At 47.9% G+C, this 17,570-nt stretch overlaps 1 protein-coding gene across 10 annotated transcripts in view; it reads left to right on the top strand.

The window, feature by feature from the left end:
* ZMYND8 (zinc finger MYND-type containing 8) overlaps positions 1 to 17,570 on the top strand; it is a 124,705-nt gene that overhangs the window by 4,174 nt on the left and 102,961 nt on the right. For 8 of the 10 annotated variants that reach the window (XM_059407171.1, XM_059407162.1, XM_059407173.1 and 5 more), the window contains one exon: positions 5,638 to 5,708. In XM_059407171.1, coding sequence (XP_059263154.1) covers positions 5,638 to 5,708 — 71 coding nt within the window. Of the gene's footprint in view, positions 1 to 1,647; positions 1,810 to 4,641; positions 4,768 to 5,637; positions 5,709 to 17,570 lie in introns of those variants that run through there. The other 2 variants (XM_059407167.1, XM_059407168.1) reach the window with 2 other exon arrangements.

Raw genomic sequence — 17,570 nt, 5'->3', positions numbered from 1 at the left:
AACTAGGAATTAATTATATATAATCACTCAGTAAACTTTCTACAGAGTTTTTCTAATTGCTGCGCATGAACATAGTTCGCCTGTTGGAGCTGCGTCCAGTTACTTTTATAATTAACAGCTCAAAGATTTGAGTCAGAAAGAAACAATGGGGCCTCTCGGATTATAAATTAAGGATGCAAACAATGGCTTTTTCTCTTTCTTTTCTTTTTTTCTGTCCTGTAACCCCTTTTCTCTTAAACAAAACATTCCCGCTTTTCTTTCCCTGGGAGAACTGTCGGGGGAAGAACTTCTTCAGGTCTTAAATAGGAGAAGGGGGGAAAATGAGTCACGTTTTTAAAAAGCGGGGATGACAGTGACCCAGAAAACCCTGGAGGCAAAGGTAGGTTTTTTAAAAAAGTCCAACCACTTCCAATGTGTGATCTCTTTGTTTCTTTTGCCTTCTTTCTCCTTCTCTCTCCTGTGGCAGAGGCAACAAACATTTGTCAGCCGCGAGGCCCCAGATCTGGCTTTGCCTCTGGTTGACCCTGGAAAGAAAGGTACATGCAAAAGGGGCCTGGCCACCCCACAGCAGAGTAAGTCTTAGGAAGGGAGTCCGTTTAGAAGTCCTTTCTCCTTGATCTTAAATGCAAAACAAGTGAGGATTCACCCTTGGCTCCAGGTTGCTAAGGCTCTGCTGCCCTTCCCCCCACTCCCCACTCTCCTTACAGATAAACAAGCAGGCGGGAGCCATGTCAGCAGTGCGGCTGGCTTTGCTGTCAGCCTGTCCCTCCTCATCAAGATTACCTACCTACCGGCCGGCGAGGAGCCAACCTCCCGTCCCTGCCCCGGCACAGCCTTGGGCACCATGCCCTCCTTTCTCCCCTGGAGCTAAAAAGCAGTCACCTTGAAACTCCCCACTCAGCGCCAGAGTGGTGAGGCCAATTCTCAGACCTGTACCAGTAAATTACATTATCCACTGCGAGGCTGCTAGTTCGGCCTCTGAAAGCGGGTTTTGCAAAACCCATTGTTAATTTTCAGGGCTCTGTTGGGGGTGGACAAAAATCTGATTTGTGAGTATCCCGTGCATTGGCTCAGCGAGTGTTTGACTGTTTTTTTTTTCCTCCTCTGCAGACGCAGATTGTCTTTCCTTGAGGTTAACTGTCTTAGGACTGGCTGGGTTGTTTGGTGGCCGTTTTCAGGCTTATAAACAGCCTTTTTCTTTTACCTTGGCCTCAGAACAGGGGTGCAGCCCTCTAGCTTGGTTTCTCAGATGGCTGCTGTCCCTGCCACACTTTGCTTTCACCTAGCTCCTTGTTGGTAGGGATGCAGAGCTGGTTTCTAATGTATCAAGAGGGGGGCATGGGCTTCCTCCCCGTCCCCAGCTTGCTCCCTTTAACATTTTTGCATTTGTGGAGACACCTGTCTTGCCTGCCTTTGAAGCCACAGGGCTGCAGAATTCCTAACCTCCCACCCACCTAATTTGAGGGCAAGGGGGCCCCCATCTTCAGAGCCTCAGGATCTAAAAGGAAAGGGTTTTCCTCAGGAACCTGTGACTTCACAAACTCCCCCTGTCATTGCAGATTTTTTTTTTCTTTTTTTTTTAAGCTTCTAAACGTTGGGTTGTTGGTGTCCTTTGGTTGAGCTTTTCCTAGTTCTGATATTTAGGAAGGTGGCTTTGAAACTGGCAGGGCTGCTTCCACAAGAGAGCCGCAGCTATTGAACAACCTGCTACCATTTTAGCTTCGATACAGGAATGAGGCAGTGTTGCCAGACGCCATTTTAAGAATCCTGCATAAATAGCTTAGCTCCCGATGACTCTGCCTGTTTTAGGTGAGTGTTACATAAAGCTGCTCTGCTAACCATTCCCTTCCCCCCACCCCCCCAATTTAAAAAAAAAATTAATTGCAGATTTAGGGAAGCATGGTTTTCTTATTTTGATGTTCACTCTTTTGTGATCTAGCAGAGGAAGATGTTGTGTCTTGGGGATTAAATATTTCTTACAGCCTGGACCAGTTTGGTATTTTGAATGAAAGTAAAAAGCTACAGGAAAAGTCCTTGCGAATGATGCATGATTCTTGGAATTGCTGTGCGATGAGAGCTTCCTCTGTAGAACCAGAGTCTTGTGCATGCTGGTTATATATTCTAGCTGGGTTGGATATTCTTGGTTAAAAGTCAAATAGTAGGGGCACTTGGGGAAAGGAAATGTCTGGGCATTGTGTATCCAGGCTTTTTTTTTTTTCCCCTTCTTTTTTCTCTCCTGTCAAAACTAGATGGTTTTTTCTTTCTTTCTCTCTCTCTTCTGGAAAAGTGTTGAGGGGATGGCATTCCTGGGACTTACGGATCAGCCCTGAGTCCTCAGAATTAATAATCAGAGGGCTTAAAACATCTTGGAGGTGATGCACTTCTTCTGCAACTTTTAATTGCTCTTTTTCAATGCGTGCAGGTTAAGAAGCAAGCCTGGGTTTTCTTACTCAGGCACTTGGGGGACACATCTTTTATTCTTTCTGGGACCGGATGGGCAAGTCTTGGTTGTATTTGCAGACGCTGTTATTTCTTCTTTAATTGCCTGAAACGTATCAGTTTGTGAAATCCAGAGGCAAGTGACTTAGGGCAAATGTGAGTGCGAGAGGGGTGGCAGTGGGAACAGACCCTGTATACAACTAGTTGATGGTGTATTTTACTATTGGGGTGAAAGGCTGTTGTTCGGTTTGCAGCTAATTTTACCCTTTTCTTTAGTGGGCCCCCAGCTCCCCAGTGGACCTTAAAAAAAAAGTAATGTCAGTTTGAAACAAGGGCTTGTTGTTCCATTGTTTTTGATTTAAAATAATTGTAGTTGCTGGAAGCTAGCAGATAGGAAAGATGCTGTGTATTTTCTAAGACTTTAATGTGTTAATGACAAGAGTTCAAAGTCTTTTCTCCAGGTGCAGCTGCCTTTTCTTTTTAACAATTATTGTTATTTGACTTTTTTTTTCTTCCCTCCAAACGACTGAACAGTTTTTAACCTAAATTGACCATGATCTGTGGGTCATTCAGATAGGTACAGATCTTTTCTCACTACCACTTTTGATGTAATAGTCATAATTTTTTTCCCTTAATAACATACCAGTCCTTAACATTAAACCAGAAAAAAAAAAAAAAAAAAAACAACAACAAACAACAACCACCAGAAAAAACCTGAGATCAGTGGTGTAGAAAAAAGGAAGTCCCTTTAGATGTGGCTGTTCAGTATGACTCATTTTGCATTCTGGTCTTTGCTCTTGTAAGTGAAGTTTTTTTCCCTTTTAACGCAGAGACACTGCAATTTCCTTTAGTCAAATGCAAGTTATTGTGTGTGTGTGCGCGCGTGCATGTGTGTGCATGGGTTCCCTTTGAAAGGATGGCTTGCTGATTTGCGAGAAAAGATGGTTTTCTGAAATTGTGCTCGAAATCCTTGGCTGAAGCTGGTGGTGCTGTTGCTAAAGTTAGGTGATTATGGGGCCCACTTGTAATACTTGGAAAGATAAAACCGCTTTACTTTTCTCCCCTCTTTTCTGCAGCAGCAAATAGCCACCACCCAACTAGTTTGCATTTGGCTTCTCAGCAGCATCCCTGCCTGAAGGACTCCCTCTCCTCCTGGGCTCCCACAAGCCAGATAATTGTTCTTGGGAATGCAGTCCTCCATGATCAATACAGTACACCTTCGAATGTTTTCATCACTGCAGAAATCCTTCAATTGGGTTTTAAGGGCTCTGTTCTGCCTAACTGTTTTATCACTGTACCTTTGGATAGGATCCCAGATGAGCATTTTTCTCTGTCCCTCAGAATAAGGGATCGGTTGTAGGAACTTTAGGATTTCACATATTTCAGAGAGGGAAGGAGAATTCTAATGGCTAGAAAGATCAAGGTTGCTATTTGTTCTTTTCAAGTTGACCATCTCCCCATCGCTGAGGGCTGCTTGATAGATGTGTATTTTTTTTATGAAAATGTATTTCCAGTCACCCCAGGCAAGAAACCATCAGCAAGTACTCATCTGGGCGGCGTGTGTGTTGCTGGCAGTGTGTGTTTCTGAGTTGAGAATGTCTCTGAAGTTGGAGTAAAAGTATTCGTGCTAAAATCACCTTCCACAAATCACCTCGTAATATTGCATGTTAGCGAAGTGTTTAAATTTAAGAGTCTGCTTCTGATGGAAACCATTTGTGACAAAATGCCGGTTGTTTCTTTGGCGATTGGTGTCCCAGCTTTCTCCACAGACACAGTGTAAATGAAATTGTTAATAGGATTCCGTATCAGAGCGCTTAATGTGTTAATATTCCAATTTCAAACTCCCTTTCTTCTCTCTGCTGGGACTAGTTAAGTTTGAGGTGTGGAAGTTCTAATTTTATTCTGAGCTGTATTTCTTCCTTCCTTTCTGGTTCCCATCACGAGTCCTCTTGCCCTAGGTATGAGACATGGCTCTCTCCTAAAGCCATCTCCATCTGACCCTGAGGTTCCGGGCCTTTTTGGACTCATCTTTTGTCTTGTCACAGTCTCAGACCACGGACCACAGAAGGGACATTCTAATCCTTCCTCTCTCGCTCAGCCCTCCCTCCAGTCCTGGCTCTGAGTCTTCCAAATGGAAAATTCCGGCCGTATCCATTGGTGATGCACCCATTTTCTTCATGGTGAATCACAGGCTGATGGAGTTGCCGCTACCAGTACTTTGCTCACATTCTTATCACTGCCATGTCAGCCTGAAGGCTTGGAAGGTTCCAGCACCTCAAAACATTTTGCACCTGTAAATAAGCAGAACTCTACTGGCTTGCCTGGAAGGTGTGTGTGTGGGGGTGGGGGAACACAGGTGAAGGGGTCTGTACTCTTACTCAAGGGGAGTTCCAGCTGAGAGAGTGAGAGAAGATTCTGGTGGACCTTCCCAGCCTAGGGGCCTGCTTCCTGCTACCCATCACCCCCAACCCCCATCTCTCAGCCTGTCTTTTAAATAATCCTTCCTCATTCCACTTTTGTGGTGGGGGATAATTAGTCACAGCTCAAGAGTGCTGAATGCTTTCTCTAAGCCATGCGTGCAACAGAGAGGAAACCTCTAGAGGATGGGGGGTATGGACACCCCAAGCCTAATTCCTGGAATAAGTGGTTTGAATGTTCTGAGACCAGGCCTTTTGCTTCTAACCTGGGCATATTCTCCTACTTTGCAGTCTAACCTATATATATATGTATTTCCTGTTCTGCCTTGTTGGGAGATTGTAAGAATTAGCCAGGAGGTCTGGGAAGTGCTCTCTGCCTTGCAGAATTCAGAGATCAGAACTTCGGGTACCCTGCGAACCACCTCCAACCTGAACCTGGTGTTAACAAGGGGTAACTTGTTTACTTGCCGGCTGGGTTCTCATTGGCCCACGGGAGCAGATTGTAATTGTGTGTCTAAAAATGTGCTTTTTTTTGCATCCCCCAACAGCATGACAACTGGAATAGTAATTTGACTTAAAAAAAGAACAACCTAGTGGTTTGAAGAACTCCTTTAGGAGTCTTAGCACATTGTTGAAAATACAGTGTGGGCCCCCCCCCCCCAGCCCTGCATAAGGATGGGGGATTGTCTTCAATGTGGGTTTGTTGTTAGAACTTAACAGTGGCCCCCATGGGGCAAGTTCTCAGTCTACCTAAACGTGAACATAATTTGCTCTGTTTCAGCTTGGCCGAAGAGGAAATAAAAACTGAACAGGAGGTGGTAGAGGGCATGGATATCTCTACTCGCTCCAAAGGTGAGTAAAAATCTTGTATTATCTTATTCCTGAGCAGAGGAGGAAATTGGAATTTCTTTTTCTGGTTGTCGTCGTGCAGTGAAGTGTGGCTTCAGCTCCGTGGCTGTAACACTCCTCCGATTTTGAGAGGAACCTTTGATGGATGGGCCTAATTTGTGGAGAAATCCCTCTCCTTTTGATTTCCTTTCCCTGTGTGTCTGTGTAGGTCTCTGCCTGTTGGGGGTTGGTATGGGGATCGTCCCCTCAGTATATTTTACGTGTGTATCATGACCGAGGGGGAGGGTAGCTCGCTGCCTCTCTGCAGGGTGACTTTCAGGAATTCACTACTTAAATAGAGAATGTTCTAGAAGCAACCAGAGTGTCCAGCTGCTGCTGGGTTTCTGATTTTAATAACAGGCCTCTTTGGAATCATGGAAGTGAAACAAGGTTGGCTCACTTCCTTGGAAAACGGTGGTCTTGGTTAGAGATAAAGAGGAAATGTAGGACTTTCTGGAATGCTGGGGCCAGTGTTTGCATTTAGGACAAAAGTTAGCAAATTAGAGCAAACACGGATGTTTGTTTTAATTTGGAATCTAGACTCCTCAAAATCATCATCATCATCTTTTTTTTTTTTTTTTTTAAGATTTTTATTTATTTGACAGAGATCACAAGCAGTCAGAGAGGCAGGCAGAGAGAGAGGGGGGTAAGCAGAGCTCTATGCTGGGCTCGATCCCAGGACCCTGAGATCATGACCTGAGCGGAAGGCATAGGCTTTAACCCACAGAGACACCCAGGGGCCCCTCCTCAAAATCTTCTAGTTGTGGGATCAGTACTTTTCATCTGGTCTGTGTGAGGTTGTAGGAGGCTTCCCAGAAGGAAGTAGTTATTCAGTTTTTGTCTTCAGGGTGTTTTTAGGAATGAGCTACTGGAGCATTTTCCCCATCTTTGGTTAATGAAAATGCTCATTTCCAAGCTTCATGGTTGTACTAAGGTGAGGATATTCCTTCGACAAGTCACTGAGTGTCTGCTCCGAGCTGAGGGATACGGGGGTGGTAGGGAGGGCTGGGGGGAGGGTTATTAGACTCTGCCAGAAAGATTCTAGATCTTTCTAGAATCCAGCCAGAGAGCATTATAAGAAGTGGCTCCCTAGAGGCATCTAAAACAACAAAGCTTTTTGAGGCTTTTTATAAGATAGCCCTTTCATTTGGCGCAAAGATGAGGGTCGGATAATGAGGGCTGTGAAGTGGAAACTGGCTGTTGTTGGGGCTGTTGGGGCATGGCCTCACAGATGGGGGGGCGGCATGGTTTGGGGGTGTGTGTGGGGGTGCCCTAGGTGAGAAGGTCAGGCTGCAGGGGTGGGTGGTCTGTGCCTGGGGAGTGGGGGAGGGTGTGCCTGAGCCATGGCGAGGCAGACTGAGGCGTTGTGGCCGGTGGGCCTAGGTGGGCCTAGTCGAAGAGCTGCTGCCTCTTCATCACAGGCCCCCCCCCCCCCCCCCCCCCCCCCCCCCCCCCCCCCCCCCGCTGGGCCAGCAGCACCTGTAATGATCAGGAGAGCTATGGGGAGGTTTTGAGCAAGGAAAGAACCTTTCCCGAAGAGGGGTTTTGAGACGGTTTCTGATGAGTGAGCATGTCCCATTCCCCTTGTGGTCAGAATGGAATTTGGGACAGAGAGACCAGAGAGGGGGACATGGGGATCTTTGTCCTCCCTGGGCTCCTCACTTGCACACTTTCTGTCTCTGTCCCTTCATGTTCTTACCTTTAAAATGGGGTGTTGGGTCAGATTCTAAGATCCTTCCACCTTGGGCTTCTCTTGTAGAGGTAGCGCTCGCTGACTGTATTTACGAGGGCTGCGTTTGTATCAGGAGCCTTTTCTTGAATTATTTTAGTCCCCTTAGGAGGTGGAAGGTGTTGTTCCCATTTTGCAGGTGAGGACGCTGAGGCTCTGCCTAGCAACCCCATAGTAAATATGGGATGGCATCCAACGGAGAGACTCGCTACCGCCAAGGCGGCGCTTCCTTCCTGGGCACTTGGTTGCCCAGGAATGCCCGTTGGTCGATGTGGAGACTTTCCTTTTTCTTTTCTCTCTATTTTTAAAAATACCTTATTTATTTATTTATTTATTTATTTATTTGCCAGGGAGAGAGAGAGAGAGAGAGAGCGAGCGTGCACACGTGTGCACAAGGGTTGGGCGGGGGCAGGGAGCAGCAGCCAGAGGGAGAAGCAGATTCCCCGCTGAGCAAGGAGCCCAGTGTGGGACTCCATCCCAGGACCCTGGGGTCATGACCTGAGCCAAAGGCAGATGCTTACCCTGCTGGGCCATCAGGCATCCCTGTGGAGACTTTTCCAAAAGGGTCAGACTCAGGGACCATCCATCGGGGTGGGAGGCCTGCTTTGCTCAGAGAGAGGAGAGCCGCCCTCTCATCTTTCAGAGCCCCCTGGATCCTCCTGGGTCTTTACCAGCTTGTATCTCCCAGTGACCGTGGCACCTGAAGGGACGACCCCCCTAGGTGCCCTTGTTTGATTGTCCTACTCTGCTGGTCTCCCTCCAGCAGCTAGGGTACGCTTAGAAGATGTATCAGATGGGGTGTATCTTGCAAACTCCTTCCGCTGACCTTCCAGTGCCCTTCGGCTCAAGTTGGAGGTCACTGTGGCCTCCCTGCCTGGGTGAACCCATTTACCTTCATTCACCCTCTGACCTTCTGTTGGGAGTCTACCAGGTTCTCTCCCCGAGTGCACTTCAGCTGCCCACCTCCTTCCCCTCTGGTCCCTCTCGGGGGGCTTGTGTGTCCTGTGTCCTTTGCCGGGAACATGCTGCTCTGGACCCTGCTGCCTCTCTTTCTTATCTCTCAGATTCATCGTTAAGACTCTCTCTCCTGGAGGCCTCTGTTGGCCACCCAGTACAGAGGAGCCATTTCGTCATTTTCTGTTATATTTTTAAAATAACTTGTAATTTTAGAGCAGTTTTAGGTTTCTGGATAAGTCGGGAAGATGGTGCAGAGTATTCCCATGTCACCTCTCCCACTCCCCGCACAACTACGCACAGTGATAGCTTTTCCCCGTAACAAACATCGCAACTAGCATGGCGCCTTTGGCACAGTTGATGAGTCTCTGTTGGTATGTCCTTATCAACTACAGTCTGGACGTCGTTCAGATTCCCTTGGGTTTTCTACTGAGGTCGCTTTTCTGTTCTGAAGTCCCACCCAGTAAACCAGGTTACATATAGTTAGGGGTCCCTAAGTCTCCTCTTGGCTGTCAGTTTCTCAGACTTCCCTTGTTTCTGGTGACCTTGATAGTTTTGAGGAGTACCGCTCCGGTATTTTGTGGGATGTCCCTCAGTTGAGGTTTATCTGATGTCTTCCTCATGACTGGACTCCGGGGGACTGGGATTGCGGGTTTTTTGGAGGAAGAGCATCGAGTAAAGTAGCATTTTCATCACATCGCATCATATCAGGGATACATTAAGAAAGAAGGATTTATGCATTTATTTTTAGAGAGGGAGCAAGGCGGGGTGGGAGGGACAGAGGGAAAGAGAGAGAATCTTGAAGCAGATTCTCTACTCATCAGGGCAGGGAGGGGAAGGTGGGGGAGTCCAACTCGGGACTTGATCCCATGACCGTGAGGTCATGGCCTGAGCTGAAGGCAGAGACTTAACCTACTGAGCCACCCAGGCGAACCTCGGGTGTGCTTTCTTGCTGGTGCTATCGATCTTGACCACCTGGCTGGCCGGGTCAGGTCACCAGCCTCTTGTGCCGGATTCTTCATAAGGAGGTCACGACGCCCACCCACACCTACTGAGTGGGGGTTACACTGTACCTCCTTAGGCCAGAGCTTGTACCCAAATTATTTGGAAGTCTTCCCTTTGACAGATTTGTCCCTTTTCCCAGTTATTCTTTACTGAGTCATTTGTAGCAGCATGACACTGTTATTTCAAACCTTGGGTTGTAGTCCGTTGGGCTGCTTTATTTTGTTGCTTGAGATGTTCTGGCTCTAAGGGTGTGCCTGGCTGGCTTAGTCAGTGAAATGTGTGACTCTTGATCTCAGGGTTGGGAGTCCGAGCCCCACGCTGTGTGTAGAGATCATTTAAAAATAAAATCTTTGAAAAGATGGTCCAGCTGGGGCCATGAGGCGCCCTTTCATTAGCTCCTGTGTATGTCCCTTTGTTATCAGTGGGGTTGATGGGTTGGTTGACTAACGCTTTCTCACTTTTAGCCACTAAAAGATGCACTGGGCTCATCTTGTGTATTTTCTGCCTCGGCCCTGGATTTAGCCAATTTCCCTTGGGCACCCTGGTTCCTTTTACTGGAGCGTAGCATTGGAAACCAGGCTCTGGTTCCTCAGTGTGCTTGTTGCTACGGAGATGTCTCTGTTTCTTGATCCTCTTGGCCAACAGAGCAGGGCAACGTCTGTGTGTATACTGACCCGTGTGTATACACACGACTCTAACGATTTCTCTATCTCCATTAAACTGAACATGAGTTCGTACACTTGTCTCCAGTTCTGATTCATCACATGTGGATCATTGCCGCGTTCTCCTCTCCCTTGTCTGTAACCTCTCACTCCTGGGCTGAGAAAGCTGCCTCTTACCATCTGCCATGTGTTTACTGCTTTCTGGTACATTTTAACTCTTAATCATCAGTGTCCAGCTTGATAAACTTAAACACACGTATACACTTGTGGGACCACAACCCACAGATCGAGAGAATTGAACCTTTATGGCATTCCAGAAGGCTCCTCAAACTCACTCCAGATTTTCTTCATAGCCCTCTCTGTGACCTTGTACTTCCTGTTTGTTTATTGATAGTCTCCTCTGCTGGAATGTAGCCTCCCCCTCTCTCCAGGCTCTAGCCTGCGGTGCTCAACCACTCCCTTCTATTTTAGCAGCAGGGTGGCACAGAGGTTTATTGATTGATTTTATTTTTTTATTATTATTATTTTTTGCATTATTTTATTTCTCAGAGAGAGCACAAGCAGGGGGAGCAGCAGGCAGAGGGAGAGGCAGACTTGTGCTGGAGGAGGACTCGATTCCAGGACCCTAGAAGGCAGACGCTTACCGACTGAACCACCCATATGTTCTAGTATAGAGATTTAAAAAAAAAAAAAAAAAAAAAAAAAAGGAAAAACAACCTTTTCTGGAGCCGGACTCCTTGGGCTCCCAGTCTGGCCTCCTCCGTGACTGGGTTATTCTTTTTTTTTTTTTTTTTTAAAGATTTTATTTATTTATTTGACAGATAGAGATCACAAGTAGGCAGAGAGGCAGGCAGAGAGAGAGAGAAAAAGAGAGGAAGCAGGCTTCCTGCTGAGCAAAGAGCCCGTTGTGGGGCTCGATCCCAGGACCCTAAGATCATGACCCAAGCTGAAGGCAGAGGCTTAACCCACTGAGCCACCCAGGCGCCCCATTGCCTGGGTTATTCTTTACGGTTCAGTTTCCTTTTATCCGCGGGCTTGGAAAAACTAGAGCATTGTGGGGAGGACTGAATTGGCTCACACCCACGGAGGGCTCAGAACCGGAGGGCTCAGAACCCGGCCATAGCGTGCGCTCTCAGAAGCGTTAGGCGGGATTCGATCCGAGGAGGAGGAGGAACGATGAGCTTCTATGGATGGGCCTGTCAGGTAGAAGCCTTACTTACCACCTTCTACTGTTTCTCCCATTTTGAACCTCTAGGACGGGGGCGTGGAGAATAGGGGAGAGCCATGCTCAACTGTGAAGAGTTGTAGGCTTTGCAGAAGGCCAGCTCCTTGTCCTGTTGGCCTCTCTGACATTAGGAGAAGTTTGCTGCGGCCGGCTGGGACTGATTTTCCCAGGGCCCTTGTGGTGGGGAAACCATGAGAGGGAATGGAAGGGGTCCCCTGGTTTTGAGGAAAACCTTTCTCTTCCCCCAGGGACCGCCTTGGCTGGCATTCTTTTCGTGGAGCTGAGCTCCTGTCTTGCAGGGGTGGGTGGCCTGGTGAGGGGGTGCATTTGTGTCTAGAGCCTTGGGTCAGGCGCATGGATTACGCTCACAGAGGCCTGGAGCCATGCTGGGTGGCTCAGGTGGCGGAGAGCTGAGGTGGTGGAGTCAAAGTGGGTTGGTTGTAAAGGCTGACTTACCTCTGTCGTCAGTCCTGATTATCTCTGAAGTCCACGGTGGGATGACCTGGACCCAGCGAACTTGTACTGACTCCTCTAGCCCGCTGTTCCCGACACCATCCAGTCAGGATTCTTGGGTTATGAGTCAGAGAAGGCCGTTCTGGTTAATGAGAGCAGGAAAAGGATGGATGGAAGGTGGTCCCTTGGCTCACAGGCTTGGGGGGAAGGCCGGAGGTCCAGGGCTGCTCTGGGGAGCAGAGCCAGTGTATGGCCTCCTCACAGTCAACGGGACAAAGTCCCCTGGGAGAGTTGCTCACCTGGTCTCGAGCATCTGGCCTTTGGCCAGGGAAGGGCTGGTGTCTGGACACCTGGTCCCACCAACTGCCCCTGCCAGGGAGGAGATGGCTCTTTAGGAGGTGACGTGGCCACTCCAGCATCTTGGGAAACTGGCACCATCATTCCCTACTTGTAGGTGGAGAGTGGGCCCCGAGCTGTCCTCTGCTTGGGACATGCAGAAACTCCAATAACTGACTCAGGATTCTATCATCCTATTCCCATATCTGGTCCCTGTGACCCTTCGGGTTTTCTTAAGTTTCAGTTTGTACATCCATGACACATACCCATTTATTAACTTGAATAATCCCCAAGCCAGTCGTTGCCATCACCCCAGCCTGGGCATTTACTGGAGCCTTTTAGTTCTCTGGAGACAAAGCTTTCCAGCTTTTAAGATGTCAGGTTGACATTTGTGTTTGAGGGTAGAGGCTCAGGTACAAATTGGAAGGACCGTCTAGATGTCAAGTGTGTTGGCCACGCTGGTGTCTTCTGAGTACTTACTGGGTGCCAGGTATTTTATGCTATTCTATTACTTCATTTTTTTTTTTTTAATCAAAGATTTTATTTATTTGTTTGACAGAGAGATATCACAAGTAGGCAGAGAGGCAGGCAGAAGCAGGCTCCCTGCTGAGCAGAGATTCCCGATGCGGGGCTCTATCCCAGGACCCTGAGATCATGACCTGAGCTGAAGGCAGAGGCTTTAACCCACAGAGCCACCCAGGCGCCCTACTTCATTGGACTTTTGCAGTAACGCTGGGATGTAGATGTGTCGTTATTCCCACTTTACAGCCAAGGAAATGGAGGCTCAGCGGGATTAATCGAGTGGCAAAGTGGAGAACTGGGGTCAGGTTTTGTCTTTTGAGTTTCAACCTCTGTACATAGAGCCAAGTGCTCTATCCCAAGGGTGCTAAGTCAGATGTCTGCAAGGTAGATGAGTGAAATGAGCTGACTTGGCGCCTCGGGGTGCTCCTGTCCGCTCTCCAATGTGGGAGTGTGCATCCATCTGATTGCTCACCAGCAGGACTGTGGCTCGGCCAGTGTTGCCCGGATCTACCCCCCCCGCCCCTCCCCCCCCATAAGAACACCTGACTTGGGAGATGTGGTTGGTGCAGGTCAGTTTCTCAGAGCCCACGTGGGCAAACCCAACAGCACACATCTCTGGGTCAGAAGTGGCTTGTCAGTTTGCATTCTCTGCAGGAGACTGCTCACAGTAAAGCTCCTTGCAGGATTTTTGGCCACACGAGGCATGACTCAGAGCAAGCCCCTCCAAGGCCAGGGACTTGAAGTCTGAAAAATGATGGTCTCTGGGAGTTCACGTCTCCATACAAAGGCTCCCCTGTTTGGGCTGCTTGCCTCTTGATCCTGCTCTGTGTGCATTTTGCGGTAATGACTGTGGTGTGTGGATGCCAGGCTGCCAAAGCTGAAACCATTTTTAAAAATGTCTGTGTAATGTCACCCGCACAAGGGAATGAGCCACTTGGAAACTGTGCACAGATGCAGCGGAAGCCCGAGATATTAAAATCTTGAACAGTATCATTCTTGCTGAGATTTGCCTGGGTTAGGGATATGTTTTCTGAGACAGGATGCTAGAGAAAATACAATTACAGCAATTTGCTAACCAGCCCCAGACCTTAATTAGTACAGGATCCTTGTTCTCACTGTTGTATGTAAATGAAGACTGTTTCACAAAGGGATTGTTTATGAGGATGGCTATGAGATAGAGACCTTCTGTCATTTTTTTCCCCCCTAAGGAAACTCTTTAAGAAAATATAACTGTAAACATTCTTAAATCACAGTGTGATGCAGCAGTACTGAGAATTTTCTTTTAAAAAATGAGCATCAGTATTTTTAACTGTATTTTGGCTCTTCTGTAGCCCAAGAAATGCCATCCCATGCATGTACTGTGCAACGGAAAGCATTTATTTGTGAGTTAGATTACCAGACTGTTACTCTCCTAAGAAGGTTTAACATGTCCCGGAACTCTGCAGATGTTGGAGAATGGCTTTCCAAATGAGAGATCTACCCTCTCTCGGCCAGAGTGTCATAGGCTGTGCATCTGTTCGTGGGATCCTGTCGCCCTGTGCGTGCAATTATGTTTTGTGGTTCACTTGTGGAGAACTTTGTGTTTGCCTCGTTTTTTTCTTTTGGGGGGGGGCATTTCTGAAGCCTGACCCATGCTATTATGTTTATGTGACCTCTGTTATTCCAGAAGACTGTGATCTAAAATGGACCATTTTCAACATTAGTTTAAAAAGAACCATGTCCTTTTCTTGCTCTAAATGCTCGTAGCATTAAGGTACCAGGTCTAAGGTCTTTGAGAGATCCTGGCCCTTTTTTTTGCCTGAAGCTTTCAAATAGGTTTCTTCCCTTGATGGTGGGTCCTTTACCATTGACTTGAGGGGAGCAAGTTTGGAGAGTCCACGTCTCCTAGTGGGGGTGGAGGGCAATATCGTAGGGCCCTACCGACCCCTACCCCAAGGTCCTTCTACCCATCTCCAGCTCTCCTGGGAACCTAGAAACCCAGAATTTCACAGACTTTAAGAAAAAAAAAACAACAAATCCAAACCAAAAGCTTTATTGAGATACAATTCACATATTGTACACATCTCCATTTTAAAGTACACACTTCACTGGTTTTTAATATGTTCAGAGTTGTGCATCCGTCACCACGATCGATTTTTAACATTTTCCTCATCCCAGTAAGAAGCCCCATCCCCATTAATAATCACTCCCCATTGTCCCTTTACCCCAGCCCCTGACAACCACGAGTCTGCCTTTTGTCCCTGTGAATTTGTTTATTTTGGTTGTTTCATATAAACGAAGTCAGAGTCTGTGACCTTTTGTGTCTGACTTCTTAGACATAATGCTTTCGAGACTTACCCCATTGTAGCATATGTCAGGACATCATTCTTTTTTTTTTTTTTTTTTTTAAGATTTTATTTATTTGACAGACAAGTAAGGCAGAGAGGCAGGCAGAGACAGAGAGGAGGAAGCAGGCTCCCCACTGAGCAGAGAGCCCCATGCAGGGCACGATCCCAGGACCCTGGGATCATGACCTGAGGGGAAGGCAGAGGCTTTAACCCACTGAGCCACCCATGTGCCTCAGGACATTATTCTTTTTATGGCTGAAGAATGCTATGTTGTGGGTATATCATGTTTTGTGTTTCCACTCATCCATCCGTTCAACTTGTTCCCACTTTTTGGCAACTCTGAGTACATGTCGATGTGAAAATTTTGTACGCGTGTCTGTGGGGATAGATGTTTTCGTTTCTCTTGGTTATAAATGTAGGTAGGAGGAGTGGGGTTCTGGGGGTCCTAGGGCAAGTCTGTTGAACGTTTTGATGAACGTTTAGACTTGGAAGCACACGGAACTGTCTCCCACCTACCCTCTTGTTGACGCTGCGTGATTCTACTCGCCACTCTCCCTGTGTCTGGCCTCTTTAAAGCCAGATTTCTTACGAGAAGTGTCTGTATTCCTGTCTCTTGGGTTCCTCACCTCCCAGTTGGTCCTGCTAGCTCCGTTGTGCCTTCTGCGTGGGCCCTCCATGTGCGCGTCTTAGCATTCTCCGTGAGCTTCCTGTGGACGGAGCTTCTTGGAGACTCAGTGCTTGTTGCCTTTTCCCGTGGAGCTTTCCATACTTTTCCACCTCGATCTGACAGACGCACTGGACGGTGCCCTTCATCCTTCTCCTGGAAACCATCTCTTCCTTGGCTCTTCTTTTGCCACCTCAGTCCTGCTTTTCCTGGCCCCCTCTCTGCTCGTCAGCCGTTAGATGTTGGCGTTGTAGAAAGCTTGGCCCTGGCCTCCCCTCTCCCGGCATGTTCTCTCCCTGAGTGATCTCGCCCACATTCATCGCTTTGTGACTCACACATTTTTTATTTCCAGCCTAGATTTTTTCCTGAGTCATGAGGCAGAGAGGGCCAGCCGTCTACCTGACCTCCCTACCTGTCTGTCGTTCACGGGTGTCTCGAACTTGATGTGTCCCTAATTGATTTCACCTCCCGCCCACCCCTCCCACCCTCAACAAAACACCTGCTAGGCGGTGATGGATAAGATAGAGATAAATTCTCTAGGTCAGAGATAAGGGACTTCACTCTTTTTTTTTTTTTTTTTTTTAAAGATTTTATTTATTTATTTGACAGAGAGAAATCACAAGTAGGCAGAGAGGCAGGCAGAGAGAGAGAGAGGAGGAAGCAGGCTCCCTGCTGAGCAGAGAGCCCGATGCGGGACTCGATCCCAGGACCCTGAGATCATGACCTGAGCCGAAGGCAGCGGCTTAACCACTGAGCCACCCAGGCGCCCAGGGACTTCACTCTTAATTCTTCTGTCCTTTTGCCTTTTTTGTGTCATTTTCCTACAGTGTTAGGTCCTAAATATCATTCTGTAGGTTATCCCTCTTGACGGCAGTGGTTTGTTAATTGTTCCTTAGGTCTCTGTGCCGTCCACCTCCCAGTCCTTCTGAAAGAAGCGGCTCCTATTTGAAGCCCTTAAGTGCTCTCTCCTTAGTTTGAGGCTGAAGATCAAAATCCTAAAAGCCCCACGTGTTGGCCTCTGTCCTCCCTTTCAGCTTGCTCTGGGTTCCCCTTTTCTCTCCTACTTGGGCCACAACGATCTTCGAGATCGGAGAGTGGCATCTGTAACCATAGAGTCTTTGCTCCTACCTGAGAGATCGCCCCTCTCTTCTCTCCTAACCTCCCCGCCCCCCCCCCCCCGCCCCCCAGTCGAAGGCTCCCAATGAGGGTGGGTCCTGCCTTTTGTTTTTCTTGATCCCGTTATGGCCGGTGGGTGTTATGGCCGGTGGGTCTTTTATTACCACCGTGCCCATTCTGGTTGGTGTGCAATAAATATTTATTTCCAACGAATGAGTGAATGGCTTGACTTTGTCTATCAGATGCCTAGAACTTTTATCCTGGAGAACGAAGTAAAAGCAGCCTTTCAGCTAGAGAGGGTGGCTTTGTTTCCAGCATAATCCGTGCCTGGAAATAATTACCCAAGCTCAGATGTCTGCTCTCTCTGGAACGATTGGTGGCCTGTCTTTCTTTCCCCCCAGGGACATAGCACTCTTGGAAATGGCCCCCTTCCCTCTGATTCTTTCCTTCCCGAAGTAGTAATACCACTCTGGTAGGGCCCTTTCTAAAACACAATTCCGATTGTCCTGCTCCTGCTTGAAATTTCCAAGGACTTCTAAAGACTACAGTCTTGAGCAGAGAGAGATTCAAGGCCCTACGCCCTGTCCTTTCTAGGCTTGGGTCAGCATCCCTGCAGACCTGCCATGCCCATGGCCCTCTACAGCCTTCCATGCCAAGTGTGGACCCTGGGATAGTTCAGGTTCTTGCCTGCTCCTCGCTGAGGCACACCTTAGCAGGTCCTTCTGGTTTGCTCTCCAGGTGACTGCCTTGCCCTCACCTTCTCCACATGCTTGGGGACCCACGCCCTTCCCCCTCCTACTAAGCCATCATTTACACCTCCTTCTATGGAGTCC

The sequence above is a fragment of the Mustela nigripes genome, chromosome 7, assembly GCF_022355385.1.
Source record: "Mustela nigripes isolate SB6536 chromosome 7, MUSNIG.SB6536, whole genome shotgun sequence".
In the NCBI taxonomy this organism is placed as follows: domain Eukaryota; kingdom Metazoa; phylum Chordata; class Mammalia; order Carnivora; family Mustelidae; genus Mustela; species Mustela nigripes.
Note: the sequence above shows the minus strand (reverse complement) of the source record. Positions and strands in the feature narration are given on the sequence as shown.